This window comes from Carettochelys insculpta, chromosome 11 (assembly GCF_033958435.1).
Source record: "Carettochelys insculpta isolate YL-2023 chromosome 11, ASM3395843v1, whole genome shotgun sequence".
In the NCBI taxonomy this organism is placed as follows: Eukaryota; Metazoa; Chordata; order Testudines; family Carettochelyidae; genus Carettochelys; species Carettochelys insculpta.
The window spans coordinates 17966588-17989973 of NC_134147.1; the positions used below are offsets into that span (position 1 = coordinate 17966588).

Consider the following 23386-nt stretch of genomic DNA (forward strand, 5'->3'; position numbering starts at 1 on the left):
AGTGCATTGTGAAGCATTGCAGGAGTGAGGGTGTGGGGGGAAAAACTACTCACTGCAGCAGTGTGGGGGGAGCAGGGAGTACAGGACTCCTGGGATTCTCCTCTAGGTCTAGTGGTTTAAGACTGAGTTACTGGAGGATGAGGACACCAGGGTTCTAATCCCCATCCCTGCTGCTCACTTATAGAAGTGATTTCAACTTTGTGCCTCAGATTTTCCATCTGACCTGTGAGACAACAGAGTGACTCAGGGTTGGTTTGCTGAACTTGAGGCCCTACACAACTCCACAGTATGTGTTCTTGTTGCATCTAAGTTAATTTTGACTTTGCCTGAATTGTTGGACTTTGATGTGAATGTTCTAAGTAATGGGTAGAATCCTACGGATCTGGGGAAATCAGAACCCAAAAGGGGCAGATGAGGGACATGAAGCCACTGACTGCCATGGTTAGCACTCCCACAGCTTCCAACACCTCTGCAATGTCAGTAGACCAAATACTTTGAAGCATAACCATGTTCTATTGCATCTCTGCCCATAATCCCAAGAATATCATGACATGTGAATGAAGTGTCCCCTAGAGAGAAAGGGACAGAGGAAAGTGGGAATGGGGACATGCCTACCATGAGAAAAGTGTTGAAGGGAGTCTGTAAAGACAGATGCCATGGGACTGTGGCACACAGGGATCAGCTTACAGAAAGTGTGCAACTCCTTAATCTATAAGGGTGCTTTCAGCAGAATTTGGAGGTTTAAGAACTTGTCATGGCTTCTGATTATTACACCAGGAGGGCTGTACAAGCTCAGTACAGGAACCCAGCCTACCTAAGATCCTGTCCATTCAGTGTTTATTTGTGCAAGAATGCTATGCAGAAACACTCAAACATGCAGAAGTTCAGCCCTACTTTTGGACACCAGTTATGGTTACTTGATGGAAATGGAGAACCTCCTCCCTCCCTCCCGAATGTGACTCTCCTGATACAAGGATCTAGGAACTACATTACCCAGAAATCAGTGGGTACTTTGGAAAACAGATTAAACAAGTTCCATCAGTTTAGCCAAGGACAGAATTTCTCCTTGAACACTAGTCTTCAACTGCTAGTTAAGTCTTTGCCACCAACTAAAGGTGGTAGTGTAATACCAGTGTGCTAGTTTTGATTTACTACTGTGGGTAACAATAGCAATGAAAATACAGCAGCAAAAACACATCACAGGCCAGAAGCCTGATTACACATCCAGGGCTCCCAGTTATGCTGTTTTAGAACAGCTGGTCAGCTACACTGCCACACCTTCACTGTGGTTACCCACCCTAGGCAGGTTAAAGCTAGCATGCCTACAGCCATACCAAAGGAACCGAATGAGAAGCTGAAAGCCTACTGCCTGTATGGTACTTAGGCTCACATTTTTGCAAGTGGGAGTTAAGTACTTTAATTTCACTGTACATCTATTTAGTTGGCCCTTTTACACTTGCTTCCCCACTTCCATTCATGCACAAAAGCCTTCAGCCAGGTTTAGCAATACTTTCAGCTGGCCTGGCTGGGGGAGAGTCCAGGTTCTGCTTTAACTTGAAAAGCCAGTCTGCAGAGATCACTTGAATGATTGTCCTATTAGGCCTCCTATGCCTTCCAACAATTCCCTTTGTGTGCACAAGACAGAATTCACAGACAAAGCAGCACCATGGTATGTGCCACCAGAAATCCTTGCATCAAAGACAGTAGCTCAAGTATGGCTTGCAACATGGTTGCTGACACTTGGACTTTACAACCCTGAATTCTACTCAAAGATCTCTACAGTTAATACAGGTCCTCAAGTTACACAGGTGCATGCACATTAGGGATTTGAACTCAAGTTGTTCAGCAGTTGCTTTAAATTTGTTCTCTTGCAAGGGGCATTACAGGGACTAAACACATAGGTTAACAGTTTAATCAGATTGAGTTGCACAGATGCAGATTTTAGGATACAAACTGAGACGTAAACTCAGCCATTGTCCCTGCCTCAAATACAGTTGCAATTAAGGGAACAAAGAATATTACTATTGTTTTGGGAATTAGCTCAGCTAATTAACTCACTGAGGTGTTCTGAAGTGCACAGTATTCTCAGCAGCATGTGTCCCAGGTAACTAGGATAGGGGATGTCATTCCTGTTTTGTAGCTACAGAAAAGGCACATTAGTAAATTATCCTGGGCAAAAGCAGAGATGGGACTAGAACCCAGAAGTCTCAACTCCCCAGTTCTAGCCATTACACTATATTCCTTATCCAACCTAGAAACAGAACCCAGGAGTCAGGCCTCCTAACAGCCACCTCTTATTCCATTTCTACTTAAGATACTGGCCCTTCATACACAGCAAGGGAGTTGGTGCCCTGAAGAGTTTTTATTCCAAGCAGGATAGATGGTAAGTGGGGAAAGGACTTGTCCTATACACACACAGCAGAACCAAGAATAAAACCACATATCTAAACTCCAATTTAAATGCCCTTGTTAGACCATGTTGCTTAACTCTAAACAATAAAACCCCTCAACAAGCACATGTGCATCCAGGTGGCAACATGCTAGCCTCCCAAGATGGACTTACTCTAGAGCCATTGTATTAGATCAGATGCACTTGGTTCATTTCACAGCTAAGTCTCATCTCCTCAGATCTACTTCATGTTTGTCTTTAGACAGACTTTAAGTGAGGGACCACCTTCAACACTACTCTTCCAAACTCAAAAGCAGAGCATTCACCACTCCCAAGACAGTTCCAGAAAGCTACACCAACACTGGAATTTTGGCCACCAATGCAGTAAGATTTGCAGTTGTGCAAATTGTTTTTATAACAGGAGTTGACACCTTGATGGAGAACAAGGAAGGCTAAGTGAATGACTTAAGTGTTTGTCAAATTATTTAGCCTCCAAGGTGAAAAATCCAACTGCCTTTTTTCTTGGAGCAGTAAATCTGTTCTAAGAGGCCAAAATAAATGGAGGGAGTCAAGTTTGGCTCAAGCTAGCATCCAGTCTATTTAGTAACCCCAGTGTCCTGGCTTCATGGGCCCACTAGTCTCTCAGATCCCATCTAGGAATTGTCATATAATGTGGGCAACTGAAAAGCCTTTAACACAAGTCATTACCTCTGCTTATGCGTTGCTTCTCTCCTGAGAGGATACCAGGTGTGTCAATGATACTGATGCTGTCCAAGACCGGATTGGGTAGTTGAGCACACATGAACCTACACGAAAAAAGAGATACTTTAGACTAAGTACTTTCCTTCTACCACATGTCAAAGTTCAGAGACCATGGAGATTGTGGGGAGAGAAGTCAGACCAGACCAGCCATGTAGTCAAGGCTCTGATGGGCTCAGGAAGTCTGGATTCAACTACCCACTCTGACAGATTCCCTGCATGACCTGGAAGAAGTCTCACTGCCAGTCTCCCAGCAGACACCACCTTAATTCCCCTGTCAGTAAGCACAGCATAAGAGGTATGTGTAAATCACTTCACCTTTGTGTTTTAACATGGGGCTACCTTAAGGAGGTACAACTCCTGCAGGCCAACTTTGCTGACATTAGTAAGTCTGCCAAGGCACCTGCAGACTCTAACCTTAGTGGCCATTTTCAAGCTACCAGTCAATTTTCTATGAATTAGACTGATATAACACTCCAAGTTTACCATCTACAGAGCAAAACACCAGCTCTTCAGCCTCATTCTGAAAGCCATCCAGTCTACAAGGCTAAAGGAGCCATACTGCAGCAGTGCTGTTTAGAGACTTAAACCCTGTCTATGAAGGCTTGCTCTTCAGCAGATCAAGGGTCTGATTTATACCAGCCCAACATCTAATCTGTCACCCTAGAGGACTAGTTTAGTGTCCAAAAGCTTTACGCCCAATAGTGAAACTGACTTGATTTCAGATGGCTTGGACCATAACAGTAGCAACAAGTAATTTTGCAAGCTGTAATAAAATGCATACCATGTTACTTTGCTGTTTACATCTAAGTCATGACAACTTTTAAATGGAAATGAGTCCATATTGCATGTTGGTGCACTGTAGTTATACCAGGGATTCCCAACCTATGGGTAAGGGCTCAAATATGGGATGCTATTGGATTTGAGGTTCACCAGCTGAGCAGCTCCAAGCCACACATGGTTCTTTAAGAGCCATTTACAGCTCCTACCATGCCACCACTCACTCCTCTAGCTCCCAGTCCCTATCCTGCCATGCTGAAATGGAACTCAAATTGGTCTAATGGCCAGCAGCAGTGATTCAGCCACTAAACCAATTAAACTGAATCCCATTTCAGCACAGCAGGGCAGAGAACTGCCCATGCTACAGGCAGGGAAGGAGGAAGCTGCATGGAAAAGGTAGCAGCTCAAAGGAGCTGTGGGGGCAGCAGTGATGCTCATGTGTGGTAGGTGGGGCAGTTCAGGGCTGCAAGGGGTTTATGCCTGGGGTTGAGAGGGAATCCAGACTTGAAAAATTTCCCCAGAGGAGAACCTTTCCCCCAGCCCCAAGGTCTGAATTGCCTTGGGTCACAAAGTCTTACTAAATTGTCAAAATGGGTCTCAAAGGCTGGGATCTGCTGAGTTACATGTTGCAGTTGCAGACAGTGGTAAGATCTCTCATATGGCATGCTGTTTGAAGGAAAGAATGAGATCTTAATGCCACACCTAACCTTTTGCTACTCCAGCAATACTATGATCAGTAAGTTTACAATCACTGCTGGACTTTCAGACCTTTCTTTGAAAATGAGTCATCTAAAGAGGGGGAATTTGTTGGAATTCACTTTTTTCCACTGAAGACAAACTGGCAAGATCAGCAGCCTGTTATTTCAGAGGTTGAGGCCATAGCAATGTTAATTCCTCAGTGGAGTCAGAAGCTCTGTTGGGAGACTTCAACTAGCTGTGAAGAAACAAAGTCTGATCAACTACAATAGCACTGAGCTAACAGACTTCAGGAAGAGGTGGGAAATTTCAACTTCTGCACAAGATTTATTTCTTAACCTTAATCCTTAGAGCCACGGTGTCCAATATGTTTGCCACGTGTGGCAAACAGGACACTGCAGTGTGGCAGTTCTGGCTCTAGAGCCACATGCAGGGAGTGCTGTCTGCCCACTCCACATGTGCCCTGCTACTTGGCAGGAGAAGCACATAGCGACAGCAACCCCCATGGCTCCAGCCCTACAGAGCTGCAGCTACCCCAGCAGCTCTCTTGAGTTGCCAGCACTGATTTAGAACAGGGTGCTGGGGACTCTGAGGGATGGGAGTGCCTGGCTCTGGGGGAGGGCAGCAATCACAAGTGCAGCAATCTTTCAATTCATAACACACGCTGCCTGTTTCAGAAGGGACCAAGCAGTTTTAAAAACCTGGACATTTCTACAGTATCTTCCAAGCACAAACCTGAAGCACACCCAAAGCCTAGAGGAAGATTGACCTCTGGGGGGCTGTATCTCTGAAGTACCAGTTTAGTGAGAGTAGTAATGACATGCTAAATTGACCACTGATTGAGCTCTCAACTCCAACTCCCCTTATGCTTCTGGTGGAGTACTGAAGGGAAAGAGTTCCTCCTGTCAATCCAACCCCCACCTCTCAGCCAGGATGCTGTGGATCTAAGGTACATCAACTCCAGCTAGGCTATTCATGTAGCTGGAATTGTGTACCTTAGATATTACCCAGTAGTGTAGTCCCGGCCAAAGGACAGGTCTATACTAGATTGGGAAACACTTAAATATGCAATTCCAGTTACAACTGCATAGCTGAAATCAATGCCACTAAGTCATCCCTTACTCCTCACAAGAACAAGAAGCCCCAGAGTCTGTCAAGCCCTGATGGTTTGATTTAGGCTGGCCCCACTAGGTGTACTAACTGAATGAACCCTGGAAAAGTAAACCCAGTTTTCTAGTAATTATAGACGTACCCTTGATCACAAACTGCATGCCTTGCTGCTGATAAAGTGACCTTTACCATGGTAATTACAGCACAGTATTTAGGGGTAGGGAAGAAAAAAATATCAAGATTGAGGCTAAACCTGATACTCCTTTGTGCCTTGAAACCCTGCATTGCCACTTTGTTACATGCCAGTTCAAGAATCCACTGGCTAGGATCATGAACATGCACCATCTTTTTGAAGTTGCAGTTAGGCTTCATTTAATAACATTAGGCCATCCAGATGAGACACCTTGGATTAAGCATTAACAGTCTTTGCTTCCCCCAACAAGGAGGTCAAAGGACATTTCAGAGACCCATTTAACCCTGAGGTTTAAATAATTTCTAGGACTAGCTTGATAATACACAAGCCAGCTCACAAACAGCTAGTAGCACCTCACCTGAACTGACCAAACAGCATGGTTCTGGGTACAAAGAAGCCCTGATCATGCCCTCAGGCTGCATGCTATGCCACTGGTATGATTTTCAAATGTTTTTCATGCCTTGCTGCATCATGCCCTCATGACCAACTATGAAATTATCCTCCATCAAGGGCAGGGAACCAATTTTTAGATGCATATGAGAACATGCAGCTGGATATTCCTGAATTACCTACTTCCTCATGAAGCTTTTACTTTGAAATAAAACAAAACCAAAAATCTCTCCCCCTTCAAGTGCAAAAACAGCCACATGCTAGGGAATGTCTACCACCATTATGCTTCTGGCAGCCCCTTTGTGGTTAACTACATTCCCATGTCCCCCTGTATTATCAGTGCCACTTGTGTAAGAACAGGGAATCCCCACACTGAAACAGGTATTTGTTCAGTTCAAGAAAAGTTAGACTTGGAACTGATTGGCTATGCTTTGGGGTGCCAGACTAGAAGTTACAGCAGGCATCAGGAGTCTTGTTTTACTCCCAGCAGCAAGCTGCTGTTAGTGACTCACTTCCACCCTAGCTCTCAGGAATGTTACTTTAAGGCAGTGGTTCCCAACCTGGGGTGCACAAACCCCTGGGAGTGTGAGGGTATTGCTATGAATCCACTAAAAAGAAAACCAGAAAATAGAATTGGCTTTGACAGGGGTCTGCAAGTGGGTGGGGGGGATTGGGGGGGTCTGCATTTTGGGAACCCCTGCTTTAAGAGCTTGGAAATATACAAGTGAGTATTTCAGTTAGCAATGTAAAGAAGCCTTGTCTTAATAGCTATTATAGGTACCAACCATACTTGAGCAAGATGCAACTTCCCAACTGTATAGAGGATTTATGCAAGCCCTCAGAGCAGGAGCATTGGCACAAGTACCCTGTAAGAGAGCCTTCCTCTGCCTCCAAAGGGAACTCCTGAACCCCCTTTCAGACTATCCCAAATGCAGAACCAGAGAACTGGGCTCTGTGTTGTGAAGTGATGCTGTTCTATTAACAGCAAAATAAATTATGTCCCCTTCTGTTAACCTTCACTTCCAAAATACCACTGCTCAAAACAAAAGAATAGTTAACTAGCTTAGTGTTCCTTTCTCTCCCATTCCTACAGGGGTGGGGAACCTGTGAAACACTGCTTGCCTTGATCTGACCTGTGACACTCAGGACTCTTTCCCCAAGCAGCCAGGAGCCAGTGCCAGCCACTTGGGAAGGGGACACACAACTGGAACACTAGCACACGTTCCATGCTGCAGGGTGAGGGTGGTGGTGGTGAACAGAGCATCCTGGGCCAAATCAAGGCAGGCTGAATCTTCCCCATGGGCTCTGCCTGAGGGGGAAAGAAGCAGTTCTGTGCACTACAGAGAAGTGCTCCCTGCATGCAATGTCCATCATGCCCACTAGCCAGGCCAATGGAAGTGACTGCCTGAATGGAGCAGTTCCCTGCAGCACACAGAAATAGGCAAAGAACACTCCCCCTTCCCCACCCCCCAACACTTGCCACATACCAGATAAGCACCTTCATCCCCATGCCTCTCCCACTAAGACCCAGCTCTCCCTCTTCCCCAGATCATCAACCCCAGCAGCACTCATGTATATACAGAAGCCCTTGTTTTTGGCCCCTTAGATGGGCCCCCGGACGAGTTAATGTTCCTGGGGGCTTACCCAGGGACTGGAGCTTGAGGGAAGTGTATTCTTCCTCATTCTCAGATGAGGATATTTGAGGGGGTTCTCCCTTCTCAGCTGGGGGCCCATTCAACAAGGGCTCTCCCCCCCCAAAACACATGCTTCTCACTTGTGGCCCCATCTAATTCAGCTGTGGATCAGTCCCTACCCACCATTAAAGCTGGGGCAAACAGTCAATGTTTAGGGTCAGTTTTTATCACTTAGAGGCCACTCCATGCACCAGTCAGATGTGTCCACAAGAACATTGCTACTGATATGCAAGACTGATGGGAACTTATCCCTATATAGTTCTGGGGAAAAAAGTCCCCTTCTGTTAGACCATTCAGACCAAGAAGATTGCCTGCTATGGAGCATGGAAAGTTTTAAGAGAACTTGGCTGCACAGTTTAAGGGTGTGGAACCTAAAAACTACGCTTTAGAGCAGCACTTCTGAAACTTCAGGGCTCAGCACCCATTTATAAGCGCTTATGGTGCCTCACAGCCCAACAAAATACCTGGTGGTGGAAGCCCCAGGGTGCTTTTAATCATATCCTACCCAAGATTAGCTACACAGGGGCAGCGCCTCATTCCCAGCCACCAAGGGGGCACCCCAGTGACCACGTGCTGCAACCACTGGAAACCTCGCGGCACGCCTTTGGAGGGGGGTTATTATGTAGGAGTTGGCACATAGCTCAGCATGAAGGGGGACAAACCAGGGGGCTCCACGCCGGGGTCTCACCTCTAGAAGGGGGCAAACTCAAGGCTGGAGAGGCCACGCAGCGCCCAGACTGACCTACCGCGGGCCTGAGGGACACTGCAGGGCTCACCTGACTCTCACCTGTGCACGGAGGGGAGAAGCGGGAGGCTCGGGACGACGCCGTGAGGGGCAAAGCAGCCCCCGGACCCCGCCCCCCCACCACCACCGGGGGGCCCCCACCCCCTCACCTGTTGAGAAAAGCGTTGCCGAAGGCGTTGAGCTTGCGGAAGGGCCGCCGCGGGTCGACCACCAGGGCGTTGCCAGGGACGACGCCCTCAGTCTCGCCGCCCATGACGGCGATGAAGGAGTCGGTGGTGGGCTCGGGCCCGATGCGCATGCCCGGGAAGTCCTGCTCGATGAGGTGCCGGATGAAGGTGGTCTTGCCCGTGCTGTACTGCCCCACCAGCAGCACCATGGGCTTGTTCTCCCAGTCGGCCGGCTCCAGCGCCGGCGAGTGGAAGTCGTGGAAGCGGTAGTGCTCCTCCAAGGGCAGCAGCTTGGTGGCGTAGAGCTGCTTCAGCCCCTCCGAGACCGTGCGGAACAGCTCCGGCTCCTTGCGCCGCCGCGCGTCCTTGCTCACCCAGCTGAACATCGCTGCGGGGCGGGGGCGTTACAAGCGGGGGCGGGAAGAGCGACAACGAGGAGCAGCTGAGCGGGCCGGCAGCGCCCACCCGTCCGCTCGGCGGCCTGCCACGGAATGCAGCGCGCGCCTCAGAACCTGCATTTATAGGGATCCCCGCCCCTCGGCCACGCCCCTCGCCAAGCTGATTGGTGCCCGCCCCGACAGCCACTTCCGCCCTGCTCGCTCCTGGTCAGCGGCACACAATAGTCATGGTGTCACTTCCGCGCCGCTTCTGCTAGTGCGGGGCCGGAAAGAGCTGTGAACTGTCACCTCTTTGCCCAGTTCCTCGCTGGGCGCTATGGCAACTATGGAGGCGGAAGTAGTCTCCACCCTTGGCTGATGTGGGACCCTGTGGTGTTCAGAGGTCCCAGGGGTCCGAGCAGAGCCCCACTAACAATAGCCGGCTGCAGACCTCCCCACTAGCCTGGCTCCTGCCCTACTGGGGCTCTCCGACACCGTTATCGCTGAGTCAAAACCTCCCTCACACCAGCCCGTGACGCTGCCCATCGAACTCAACCCTCGCCCCAGCCCAATACTCCTCACCACAGTTAGGGTTATCAACCCTCCGGGATTGTCCTGGGGTCTCAAGGAATCCTCCAGGAATACAGCCAATCAAAACAGGCAACCCTTTACCAAACCCAGTGTGCCAACCCTGACACTACCCACTCAGATTGAATGCCTGACGTTGCCCACCCAAATCAATCCACCAGCACTGCCCTCCAAAATCAAACAACCAAGGCAGCAGGTATCATAGGTGGGAGGAGGGTGAGCCTCCCCAATATCCTGGTGTGACCCTGCCCAGGCTTGGCTCCTGGCTTTCCTGCTCTTCCATGCTCTAGCAGGGTTGGCTTGAAAGGGGCTGGGGCCTGACAGCCTGATATAGGGATTTGGGGAGACTTGGGCTGGTGCACAGCTTGGCACTGTAGTCAGGGCCTCTGCCGCTGCAGAATCCACCCAGCATCTGGGACTGGGGCCAGAGGCTTTATGCCCTGCTGGGCCCACCCTGTGCTCTAGGGCTGGGGTCAGGGACACCATGCTCCCGCCCATCCCATGCTCTGGGGCTGAGGTGGGGGTACTGCATTCCACAGCTGTCTCATGCTTCAGGGCTGGGGTTGGGGCCACCAACTGTCACACACTCTTGGTGCTGGTGTGGGGCAGGAAAAGCCAGCCGTGGGGCAAGGGGACTCTGTGCTCAAGGGGGAGAACTGGGGCCTCGGGTGGAAGGGGAGGGGCTGAGAGGACGGGGAGGGATCGAGCCTCACCTAATTTCCAGTCTACCAGCCACCATGCAAACACCTGAACTGACCACCAATATCAACCCCCAAACTCCAAGATATTGCCTCAAAGAATCAACCCCAAGCCCACCTCTCTGACACTGCCCACTGAAACCAACCTGCCTACTCCCCAGTGCCCACCAAAATCAACCCCAACCCTGTGACACAGCCCACCAAAATTAAGCCCCCAAGACTGACCACCAAACTCAACCCCCCAAAACTGCCACTGAAATCAAACCCCAGCTCTGAGAGTGTCCTCTGAAATGGGCCATCAGACTCCTACCATGACCCCACAAACCCCCTCCCAAAGCCCCCAAACACCATTCCCCCAATACGATCCTCCCTGCCCCTGTCATTCAAATCCACCCAATTTATCCCTCAAATCCTCCAGAAACCATCCCTCTGAATCCTCAGACACTGTCCCCCCGACCTTTTAACACTATTCCCCGGTGGCCTGGTGACTTTATCCTGGTGGACACTGCTGACCCAAATCATCCCCCCCAAACCACCTGACATCATCCCATCAAATCCCCTAATACTGTCTTCTTGAGCCCAGCTAAGCTGATGTGGTTTGCTGATCCATGGGTCTGATCTGTGGCTGCTGGGAGAAGTGATGGGGGAATCCTGTATGAAGTTAGCCTCAGAGGGGTGATGTTAGGTGGCAAGAAGGAGGGATATCAGGCTAGATGGGCCTGTTGGTTTGCTGTAGTGTGGTGGGGAAGGGAGTAACACTGGCCTGATCTGGTGTTTCTAGGAAACAGGGAAGAGATGGTGGGCAGAAAGATTAGAAAGACTGCGGGTCACTCTGGTATTTCTACTCTAACTTTGAGGCATTTGCCTGCCTGGGAGTGATTCATGCCCTCCCCCCAGATGCTGCCATTTCTCCTGGAGAATCTCTTTATCACTTCTACCTATATTTACACGCACAGAGAGAGATGGTCTGACCCTCACCCGAGCTGCCTTCCTGCATGTCAGCCCCTTTGGCTGCTCCTTTCACCTCCCTTTGCTCCATATAACAGCCCAGCCGGAACCCTGCTTTGTCGATGGCCTCTTGCATCACAGATGAAGTCGGCAAAGTTCTGGAATGTAAAGGTTTGCTGCTATACACCATCACCCAGCTCCTTTCAGATCCTTCTCTCAGACAGTTCTGACAGGTATCAGTATCAATGGCAGCCAGGTTAAAGCCACCAGCTACGCAAACCACCCTTCTTTAAAGAAAAACGCAAGGAACAATTAAGGCCCTTAATGGAGCTGGAGACAACAGAATCCACCCAAGGCAATGAGCTGCCTGGCAAAGCCTGAACATGGTTGAGTTATGCTGGCCGTGGGGTTTCCCTGGAACTGATTGCAAATGCAGGGGCCAGAGGATTTGCTTGGCAAGCTGAGCCTGTGACAACGTGAGAGAGGCAGCCAGCAGCCAGCGAAAAGAGCAGAGGTGAACATGAGCCTGGGAATCAGCAGAGACACAGAGCTCTCAGCACTGGCTGGAAAGGCCGGCTTGGAAATTGTGAGCAACACAGCTGATTGATTGTTCCTGTTGTGATGGGGAACACCGGCCCACGTGGCCATTCTTTCCAAATATGCAAGATTACACCTGAGAATGGACCTCCTCCCGCTTCCCCCTCTCATCTGGAGGGTGGCCCAATCCCGCCAGAACAGTCCAAGTGTGACAGGAAATTTCATCAAGTTCCCCTCGTGCTGGGTCTATGCGGAGCCATTGGGAGGGGAAATGCCAACACTGCAGGGACTGCGGCCAAGGGGGACTGGGGCCAGTGGGGGTGCTGGGAGATGTTGGGGGTGGGAAGGTATCAAGAGGGAGAGGATGGGAGCTACTGGGCTGGTCGGTATTGGGGGCAGGAAGGTGGTGAGAGGCGAAGGGGGGCTGGAGGGCGGATGGGAGGTATTGGGGGCAGGAAGGTATTGGGGAGGGGGGCTAGCAGGGAGCTCAGACGAACCCCTCCACCTTTACCCACTTGCTCTGCAGACCTCCATGTGGCAGTGGCACGTACACCTCTGGCCACAGCTAATGAGAAGAAGACAGATCCCTGAGTTCCTGACCAAATTAGAGCCTAAAAGGAAGCTCCCTTCCACCCATGGGTGGGGGGGTGGCTGCAGTGACCCTGAGAGACCTCCCTGGGGTGCAGTGGGGGGGGGGCTGCAATGAGCCAGACACTCCAGGGATGCAGCAAGGAGGAGGGCGCCAAGACACTCAGGATTTGGTGGCATTTTGCATACCACTGCTGTGATGAGTTGGTGAGTCTCAGCCTTGAGGGCAGATGTTCCTGCTGTTGCCCACCTCCCAGCTGCCTCCCTGGCCTCGGGGGTGCCTTCCCTTTACCCCACCCCAAGGGGCATTTGTTCTCCTGTTAACAACTTCAGATCTCAGGCGCCTGGGTCCCTTGTAGCCAGTGGCTGTGGTTCTGTAGCAGGGGCCATGCTAACAAAATAATCCCACGCATACGACTCAGTTGATCCTTCTGCAAGCTTCATTCTGGTGACAGAGTCTCTGATTTCCAGCCTGCCCTGGGAGAAGTATCACCAAACAGACTTCCCAATACTGAGTCACAAGACCCTCCCCAGCCCCACCATGGATTCTTTTGGATTGGAGGGAAGTACGAGCACAGCTTTTTTTTTTTTTTTTTTTTTTGCCTTCCAGAGCTGGTGGAGGGAGAAATCCCGGGCTCCCTCCTCCTGGAAGCCAGCAGACAAGTTTCTGTGGAGAGAAACCTTGAGCCCCACCAAGAGCTAGTGAGAGAGAAGAGAAGAAGGCTGGTGAGGCATAGAAATGAGAAGCAGAAATCAAAGCTTTTGCCACCTGTGGAACTGCCTGCTGCAGGAGGGCCAGATCCTCCCATAGCTTCTGTAGAAGAGGTGTGAGGGAGATCGGCTCAGCAAAAACATATGGCTTGCCCAGCCCCATGACCCCATACTCTGTGACCTCAAGCCCTGCTCGGCTTCAGCAGTTGCCCCAGGGCCTGGAGATCTAAAAGGGCGTGGGGTTCCAGGCCACCACCAGGCCACCACCACTGCAGCAGCAGCAGCCAGAGCCCCAGGTCCTTTAAATCACTGCCAAAGCCTAAGGTGAGCTTCCTAATACTAACTCAGGGGTGAGCAAACTTTTTAGAATGAGAAGTCCTGTGGCACCTTATAGACTAACAGATATACTGGCGCATAAGCTGTCATGAGCAAAGACTTCCTTCTACACAGCATCTGACAAAGTGGGCCTTTGCCCATGAAAGCTCATGTGCCAAAAAATCTGTTAGTCTATAAGGTGCCCCAGGACTTCTCGTTGTTTTTGCAGACGCAGACTACCACGGCTACCCCTCTGGTGCCAAGCCTTTTTCATCGGGCCCCGCTTTGCGCCCCTGCAATGAACAGGGCCTCCCTCCCCAACCTATCTCACATCAGCCAAACCGACGGAAATTTTGGTTACGTTCGTATGAAAAAACCCTCCTTCGGCACGAGGGAGAAACGAAGTCTGTTGACTGTAAAGCCGTTATTAATCGGCATATAAATGTGAATACAAAAACATAAAGCCAGTAACTGGTCTCAACACGTTTAATGAGCCAGATGAGCTGCAGATCCAGCAGCCGACCATACTGCATTCCCCTCACGAAACTTTGCACTCCCCTGATGCCCCCCCCCCCCCCCCGGCGCCCCTGCATTTTCATAGACTCACAGGGCTGGAAGGAACATCAGGAGATCATCGAGTCCAGCCCTCTGCTTCAACCAGGATCAACCGCTACTAAGTCATCCCAGCCAGGGCCTTGTCAAGCCAGGACTTAAAAACCTCTAGGGATGGAGATTCCACCGCCTCTCTAGGCAACACATCCCAGAGCTTCACCACCCTCCTGGTGAAGTAGTTGTTCGTAATATCCAACCCACACCTCTTCCGCTGTAACTTCAGACCATTGCTCCTTGTTTCGCATCCCTGCCCTAACTTTCACCTCTTCTGTGCCCCAACCCGCTGCCCCAGCCCAGGGAAAGTAAGGGAGGGTGGGGGAGAGCAAGTGAGGGAGGGAGGGAGATGGAGTGAGTGGGACACGGCCTTGGAGAAGGGGCAGGGAAGAAGGAGGAACGCGGGCTTGATTGGCTGGGAACCCCAGCCTGCTGGCTTCTTTCTTCTGAACATTTCCAAGATCAAATAGTGGGCAGAGGAAGGAAAGAAACCATGGGAGCCAGAGGACTGTAGGCCTCTGGGGTGGATAGGGAAAGACCAGCCCCATCCTCGCTCATGTGCCCTTTCAGAGCCTCTCTCCACCCATCCGAGGTCCGGGAGCAGGTAGTGACTGTGCGGAGCAGCCAGGCTGAGGTTATTGTTCTCCTGCTGAAAGGGGCCCAGAACAGCTCCAGTTAAAAGCACTGGAGCTCCTGTGTTAGGGAACCGGCCTTCAGCTGCTGAGATCAAGCCTGAAGGACTGTCTAGTCAGCCTGCCACGTTCTCAGGACCCCCTCAAGCCAGGCAGAGCAAAGACCTGCCGCCAGCGGGCACCAGGGACACAGACGGACGTGCCACGCTCACCGGGTCAGGGCAGCAGAGCACTCTGGGCTTTCCAACAAACAACTGCAGCGCCACAAGGTCCCACCAAGACTTGAACTAGGAATGCAGGAGTCAGCTGGGAAGTTCCCCCTAAGATGTGCTGCCCCACAGCTTCCCATTAAGCCCCATGCGGGGGCTCTGGGTGGCAGGGCGGGGGTGGGGAGAATCTCTCTCCCCAAGACCTGAATCTGTGGAGCTGGTGGGGAGGCGTCTCTCTCTGTTGCTGGGGGAAAGGGGCTGCTCCTCACCATCCCCAGGAGAGAGCTGCCCACAGAAACCCGAGCCCCCGCCCCACTGCCCCACCTCGAGCATCCTTCTGTATTGCAAAGTCCTCATCCCCGGAGCCACCTCCAAGACCACAGCCTGCATCCCAAAGCCTGTACCCCCCTCCCGCAGTGAAACCCCCAGCCCAGAGCCTGTACCCCCCTCCCGCAGTGAAACCCCCAGCCCAGAGCCTGTAACCCCCTCCTGCAGTGAAACCCCCAGCCCAGAGCCTGTAACCCCCTCCCACAGTGAAACCCCCAGCCCAGAGCCTGTAACCCCCTCCTGCAGTGAAACCCCCAGCCCAGAGCCTGTACCCTCCTTCCTGCAGTGAAACCCCCAGCCCAGAGCCTGTACCCTCCTCCCGCAGTGAAACCCCCAGCCCAGAGCCTGTAACTCCCTCCCGCAGTGAAACCCCCAGCCCAGAGCCTGTACTCCCCTCCTGCAGTGAAACCCCCAGCCCAGAGCCTGTAACCCCCTCCTGCAGTGAAACCCCCAGCCCAGAGCCTGTAACCCCCTCCCGCAGTGAAACCCCCAGCCCAGAGCCTGTAACCCCCTCCCGCAGTGAAACCCCCAGCCCAGAGCCTGTACTCCCCTCCCGCAGTGAAACTCTCAGCCCAGAGCCTGCATCCCCATCCTGCAGCAAAACCCCCAGTCGAGAGCCTATATCCCCATCCTGCAGCCCAACCCCTGTACCCCCTCCTGCAGCCCTAAGACCAGCCCAGAGCTCCCTCCCAAACATGCATCTCAAACCCCTCAGCCCAACCCCAGAGCCTGCATCCTCCGCCAAAGCCCTTGTACCCCAACCCTCTGTCTCAGCTCTGAGCCCCTCAGCCCCAGCCCTATCCTAGTGCAGGAGCCCTCACAGCCCTGCACCCCAACGCTCTGCCCCAGCCCTGCACCCGCTTCCACACTCAGAACCACTTGGCCCCACTCCCACCACAGGAATTTGGTTATGTGCACCCCTGTGACGTCGATGCCGTGTCGCACACCGCACCTGTCACCCATCCCCTCCACACTGGTGCACACAAGACACGTATTCCACTTGCAGGGAGGCAAAGGCGTGGGTGGGCTGCGGTGCATACTCATTGCAAATGAGCCACAACCGGGTACTAATGTGGGACCAACCCCCAGAAACTGATGCCCAGAAGCCTCTACTCTGAGCAGGCTGTTTACCAGTGGCGTGTCCTAATGAAAGCGCTGGGCCCCTCTCCCGCAGCCCCCTTGGAAACTGGCTCTGTGGAAACCACAGAATCGCAGGAATGGAAGGGACGTCAGGAGGTCATCAAGTCCAGTTCCCTGCCCTCCCGGCAGGACCAGGCACCATCTACATCATCCCTGTCAGGTATTTATCTAACGTGTTCTTAAATAGCTCCAACAATGGAGATTCCACCACCTCCCCAGGCAATGTATTCCAGTAATTAACCACCCTGACAGGAAATTTTGCATAATGTCCAACTTAAACCTTCCTTGCTGCAACCGAAGCCCATTGTTTCCTGTCCCATTGTTCCTCTTCATCAGTAGTATCCAGTGGTAACACACCTAGCTGAGTTCTGGATGCACCTGGGAGGCCAAAGGCTGTCTGGTGCCTTTGAGTGACTATCAGCCCCGCAAGGAAGTGTACCGATGTCGGGCACTTTGCCTTCTCCCACAGGGAGTGCTGGTAACCGGAAGGTAGGAGCTGTGGACGCTGGAGGCGGATACATCTGTAGGAGAGCCTGGGACACAGCGTGGAAGACAGAGGTGACGGTCAAGGTCCAGGCACCCCACAGGGAAAACAAAGGCTTTTAACCCCAAAGACTCACCAACTAGATCAACTGACTCCATAAAGAATTCTGGCAGTGTATGGGGACATCGAGTCAGGTCTGCAGGAACGCTTGAGAACCCACTGGGGGAGAACATCCCCATGTGACACAGGTCTGGGTGGATGTCATGAGCTGTGTGTGAGGCTGGAAATAGGTTCTTTAACTGCACGGTGGGGTCAGGCTTGGCACCGAAGTTTGCTTAGAGACAGGAACATGGGTCCTCTGTTTGAGCCAAGCTTTGTAAGCCACAGGCCAGTGTTGTCCCCCATAAGGCCTGAGAGCCAGTGATGGTTCCCATCAGCCCTAAGTGAGGGGCCCTTCTCCAGAGCTTTGTGCTGCCTGACAGCAGGAGGAGAGAAAGTCCCTTCCCCAGAGTTAGCTGCAGCATAGTGAGGGGGCTGGGAGGGAGTCCTGTGGCCCCAATTCGGGGGCAGCCTTCCTGCACCCCAAACTCTGCATCTGCAGCATCATCCCAGAACCCTCACCCCAGCCAGAGCCCTCACCCCCACATCCCACCTCCTCCTCCAGCCCTCAACCCCAGCCCTCACCCCTACACCCACACGCTGGCTCTCACATGCAAGGTTTTCTGTCAAAGTGGCCCCCACCTCCAAGGCAGCCAAGAGCCCAGGAGTACACAGTGCAAGAGCATTTCAAAACAGCATTCACACTAGAGAGCCCCATTCCAAAATAAAAACAATGCGTTTGGGGCACATGTCCCTTCCTGCCTGGTCTCGCCAGGCATTTTAGGATGTCAAGAGCTGAGGAGCAAACGCTTTCTGAAGGGGGTTATCCCCATTTCCAAGAGGGAGAAGGGAGGTACCACGTGGGAGCAGAACCAGGCCAGTTTGCTGAACATCTGAATAATGGCTACAGAGTTCCCCATGTGGACTAGGCACCAGCCTGTTGATTTCACTTTAAGTTGGGGTGGGGAAACTTCTTCTATCCAGGGCCACTGATTCACAGAAAAAAGCCAGTTGTGGGCCACACACAGCCCCACTGGGTGGGAGCACAGAGCTCGGGGCTTTTTGGCTCCAGGGTGGGGCCAGAAATGAGGGGTTGGAATGTTGGAACGGTTCTACACTGGGACCATGGGGCTTGTCGGGGGGGTTGGGGGGGGTGTGGTGGGGGTATCCGCCTGCGGCAGAGAGTAGGGGTGCGTATTGGGTTGTGGGGTCTGGGAGGGAGAGGGGGTGCAGGAGAGGGTTTTACCTGGGGCAGGCTGTTCTGAGTTCGGGTGCAAGTGTAACTTCATGGCCCCTCTCCAGTGCCTTAAAAAAATAAACCCCAATTCCCATAGAAAAGTAGCTGGAGACCCCGAGTTCCGTCTCTAAGGATTTTCAGCAAGGATCACACACTTGACTGCCTCCTGCTGACAGTCAAGTGCCCAAAAGGAACTAAAGAAATGAGCCGAATCAAAAAACTTTATAAAACTGTCTGATGAAGAGAACAATAATCTAATTTTTCCACCACAACAAACTATTTTCTAAACACACAGACATTATCCCCACGGTTACAATAAATAGAAACCACAGGAAAACATACATAAAACGTAAACTGTTCGGTGCACAAGGTCAAAAACCCTGCGGAATCCCAAACGCTTGGGTTCAGTTCACCTGCGTCGCAGTGTCTCTGACCACCACATCTGCCCAGCTTGCTGAGCGTGAGCCATCATCTCTCCACTTCCTGGTAGAAAAACTCAGTGGGGACCCAGGCCGATTTGCTGCCACTGTGGAGCCCTGCTAGAACAGATCGAACAAGGGCACAGGTTTACAGGAAACCCTGTCAAAGGAAACCACGCCACGGGATAATAACACACTGGAAAGGAGTGACAGAGAGGTCGCCGTGTTAGCCTGTATTCCATCAAAACACAAAAGCAGTCGAGTAGCACTTTAAAGACTAACAAAATAATGTATTAGGCGCTGAGCTTTCCTGGGACAGACCCACTTCTTGATCTGAACAAGTGGGGCTGCCCCACGAACGCTCATCACCTAGTAAATTATTTTGTTCGTCTTTAAAGTGCTACTCGACTGCTTTTGTGTTTTGAGAGACTGGAAATGACTCTTTCCCCATGGCTGCATTGGCACTGCCCATGTTCCCGGGCAGAGGGTTAACACCATCACTGCATGTGAAGTGCTGGAGAGTGAGGGACACCAGCCTGCTGTCTGCTCCTGAGCTCAGCTGCTCCCAGCTCACCCAGGACACATGGCCTTAGCACAGCAGCTGCCCTGTCTGCTGTTGCTCATCCCAGCCACAGAGCCCATTGGAGCAGACCCCAGAACTACCACACCCAGTTCCAGCATCCTCTGCTTGTAGCTGTTACAAGGGCCCTCTGCCTGCAGTCCTGCCACCTGTACCCAGGGCTGTCCTCAATACCTGTCCTGGCCTTGCCGCCTGTACACGTGGGCTGTCCCCGCAGCCCCACCACCTGTACCCCTGGGCTGTCCCCGCAGCCCCACCACCTGTACCACTGGGCCATCCCTGCAGCCCTGCAGCCTGTGCTAGGCTTGTGCCCACCCTCTTCCTGTCACCTGCCTTTCCTACACCTGCTCACTCGTGACATGGTGTTACTGACAAGCAGCCCAGAGATGAGACCCTTTGTGGGGGGCATTAGGGTCCTGATTGCCTGGCCCTGCTCAGAGAGGCCTCAGGCCCCCAGGACAGGGGCCCTTGTGAGGGGCGTAGGGGATCGTGGCTGCCCAGTAGCAACAACGCTACAAAGCAGGACAAGCATGCAGTGTCCTAGAGCAGTGCTGCCAACCTTTTCACTAGTCACAAACACCTAATCACCCCCCAAACCTTCACAGACCCCCCAGTCACCTCCAAACAGTTCATGGACACCCCCCATCACCCCCCCAAACCATTCACGGACCCCCGTCACCTCCAAACCATTCATGGACCCCCCAGTCACCCCCTCAAACCATTCACAGACCCCCCAGTCACCCCCCCAAACCTTCACGGACCCCCCAGTCATGCCCCAAACCATTCATGGACCCCCAAGTCACGCCCCAAACTGTTCACAGACCCCCCAGTCACCCCTAAACCTTCATAGACCCCCCCAGTCACCCCCAAACCGTTTCTGGATCCCCAGCAAAGCCAATTCTAACCGCTAGGCACACTTCATTAAATGAAAAAGGAAACCACAACATAGGCCATAAACAAATGGGCTGCCTGGGGATTAAAGGCCAATAGCTAAAAATGCCTCAAGAAAGCCAAGCCAAGAAACCAGAACCAAATCAGCTGGTGTTCCACCCAAATAAGGGAGAACAGGGGAGAGTCTGCAGGCTCCCTAAGGGGCCAGTGCCTCGGATTTTCTGCTATTAAAACACAGCTGCCTGGGCACCAAGCTACTGGCAGAGTTGGGGAAGGAAGCGGGACGCAGGCAATGAAAAGGCAGGCTGGCAGGGAGAGGATCATGGCTGAGATTCCTGCCCAGCCACGCGTCCCCCCTGGGCTGGGTGTGCCCAGGGCTGGCTGGGGGACGGCTTCCATTCCAACCAGGCCTTGACCCTGAGGCCAGCGCACTTGGTGTTCCACTCCTTGTTTGTGCTTCTCACTGGCCCCTCGGGGGTTGCAAAAGGCTTTTGTGGTTCTCATGCCCTGGGCCCGTCTTCCCTCCCCAGGATCCAGCTGAACTTCGGGAGGCTGAGATTATCCCAGCTCCAGGGGTGGGTACAGGGTGGAGGTGGGGTGGGGATATCCAGGCTTTCCCTCACTGATGAACTCCTCCTCCCCAGCCACGCTTTATGAGCATACGTACGCATAACTCAGAGATGATTTGGACAAAATACGTCATGTAAGCTACCAATTTCAATGGGAGGGTTTGCTGGATCTGCACACTCTGTCTTGGTCCATAAAAGCAGTCCTGTAGCACTTGAAAGACTAACAAAATAATTTATGAGGTGGTGAGTGTTTGTGGGACAGGCCCACTTCTCCAGATCTGTCTCCCAAAAGCTCCTCACCTATTAAATTATTTTGTTCGTCTTTCAAGTGCTACACGACTGCTTTTTTGTTTCGACAGAATACAAACAGGGTTACCGCTCTGTCGCTATCTTGGTGCATGTACCACTCTTCTGTGTGAAAACAAGCGAACGAAAGAGCAGCCCTGTAGCACCTTAAAGACTTCTGTGTGAAGTTAGAGATGTGAAAGGCAAGGCTGCTTATAGTTTGAAATGTCCTCTCCCAAACCCACTGGCTGGATGATCAACTTAATGACTTGTACAACAACAAGAAGTCCTGGGTCACCTTATAGACTAAGAGATATTTTGCAGCATCAGCTTTCGTGGGCAAAGACCTGCTTCAACCGGGCCCACAGCCACCGGGTCTATCATGTGAACATGATGAAACCGTACTGGGACAGAGAGAACTTGGTGCCGGCCGTGTGCAGGCACTGGGAGGGGCAGGGGGATGATCCCTTGGTGGATTTGCTCAAAGGGACTGGAGCCGGCTCCTTGCTGGAGTCTATTCCCCTCTCAGACCAGCTGACCCCTGCCCAGCACACGGAGATCAAGGAGGTGCTGCATTCACACCAAGAGCTGTTTTTTGACAGTCAGATTAATGACTTGCAAACAGCCTTGTTTATGTCTAAAACAGGAGTGGGGAACCTTTTTAGGTGGTGGGGGGTACTGACTCGCGACACACATCAGTCTGGCCAGGGCACACAAGAGTGAGAAACAAAATACAAAACAAAACAACACCCTCACTGATGTGGTTCCCAAATGTCGAGAGGCAGGGCTGTGAGGTCTGAGCAGGAGGGATGCTGCAGGAGATCTGGGCAGGAGGGGGTTGAGGGTGTGGGTCTAGGTGGGAGGAAGGGTGCAGGAGGGTTTGGGGTAGGGGTCTGGAAGGGAGGGGGCAGGAGCAGGGTGAGGGTGGGGAGTCTGGGCAGGAGAGAGTACAGGTGAGGGCTGTGGGGTCTGGGGGGGAGGGGGGAGGGTCTGGGGTGTGGAGCTGGGAGGGAGGGGTCTGGGTGGGGGTGAGGGTCAGGGATGGAGGAAGGAAGAAAGAGCGGGTGGGGGTTGGAAGTTGGGGTGGGAGTGGGGGCCTGGATGGGAGGGGTGTGTGAGCAGTTGAAGGGCGAGGGGTCTGGGCGATGGGGGTGCAGCTTACCTGCTCACCCCTGGACACACATGGCTCTGTGCCTTCTCCCTTCACCCCCAGGTCCTGCCCTCCCCTGCTCTGATTGGCCAGAATTCCAGCCAACCAGAGCAGCAGTATGAAGCATCTGGGCAGCGCTGCTAAGGCTGCTGTTGCTTCCCCTCCCCTTCCTCCAGCTGGGGGAATGGCAGCAAGCAGCTGTGGTACCACAGCAGACCACTTCCTGGGCTCCCCTTAGTCCCCAGCTCAGCCTGCAGTGTGGATCTGGCCCTGGCTTGTGTGCTTGGGCCTTCAAGGCTCAGGGCTTGAAACCCTCCTCCCTGCCCTGGGCCAGATGCTGGGGAGGGAGCTTCAAGGTCTGGATCTGGGCAAACCACGGACCGGATTGAGACCGCAGGCTGGGGGTTCCCCATCACGCTCCAAAAGGTGAGTGCTAGAAAGACATGTGACCATACCGCCTGGTAGTGAGAGCCGTTTTGATCCAGTGTGTTTTCACAGGAAGGCGTTTCCCACCCTATGAGAAAGTCTATTTAAGCGATGAGAATCTATCAGGTCTTTGTCTTCAGCCTGCTTTGGAATCTACCTGACACACCCTAAGAAGAAACAAAGAACTATGACAGGCTGTTGACCCAAATCAGTGAAGAACAGCCTTGGTCTGAAGATAGTACCTGACATGAGAACAGCTCTTTAGGGAAAGGGGCTGTATGCCATAAGTCTTTTAGGGAAGTTAGAACTAATTATTTGGTTTCCTTTTATTTTAATTTGTCACTCACTTCGATCTGTCTGTTTTCACTTCTAATCACCTAATCCTACTGTTTATGTTTAACACAAACTCTTTTTATGATCAAGTCCGGCGTAAAGCAATATTACTGGAGGCACCCTTTCGCATGTCTCCCTTTCATTGGTAAAGGGGGCTTACCTGATGAACTCTCTTTGTGAAAAATAAAGGGAGATGGATTTATGTGGGGTTTGGATCGCTTTTGGGGTTGATTTCCCAGGTGCTGTGCCCTAGAGCTGCATCCTCCCAGAGTAAAACAGTATCTGCATTGGTCTGCTATAGGGCAGCAGGTAAC

At 52.2% G+C, this 23386-nt stretch overlaps 1 protein-coding gene across 1 annotated transcript in view; it reads right to left on the minus strand.

Moving 5' to 3' along the window:
* EHD1 (EH domain containing 1) overlaps positions 1 to 9395 on the minus strand; it is a 37896-nt gene extending 28501 nt beyond the window's left edge. Inside the window, exons 1-2 of the mRNA XM_075005342.1 lie at positions 8906 to 9395; positions 3098 to 3195 (exon numbers count right to left, since the gene is read on the minus strand). Of these exons, the coding sequence (XP_074861443.1) occupies positions 3098 to 3195; positions 8906 to 9309 (502 nt within the window). The 5' untranslated portion in view covers positions 9310 to 9395. The remainder of the gene's footprint in view (positions 1 to 3097; positions 3196 to 8905) is intronic.
* Between the last annotated feature and the right edge of the window lie 13991 nt (positions 9396 to 23386).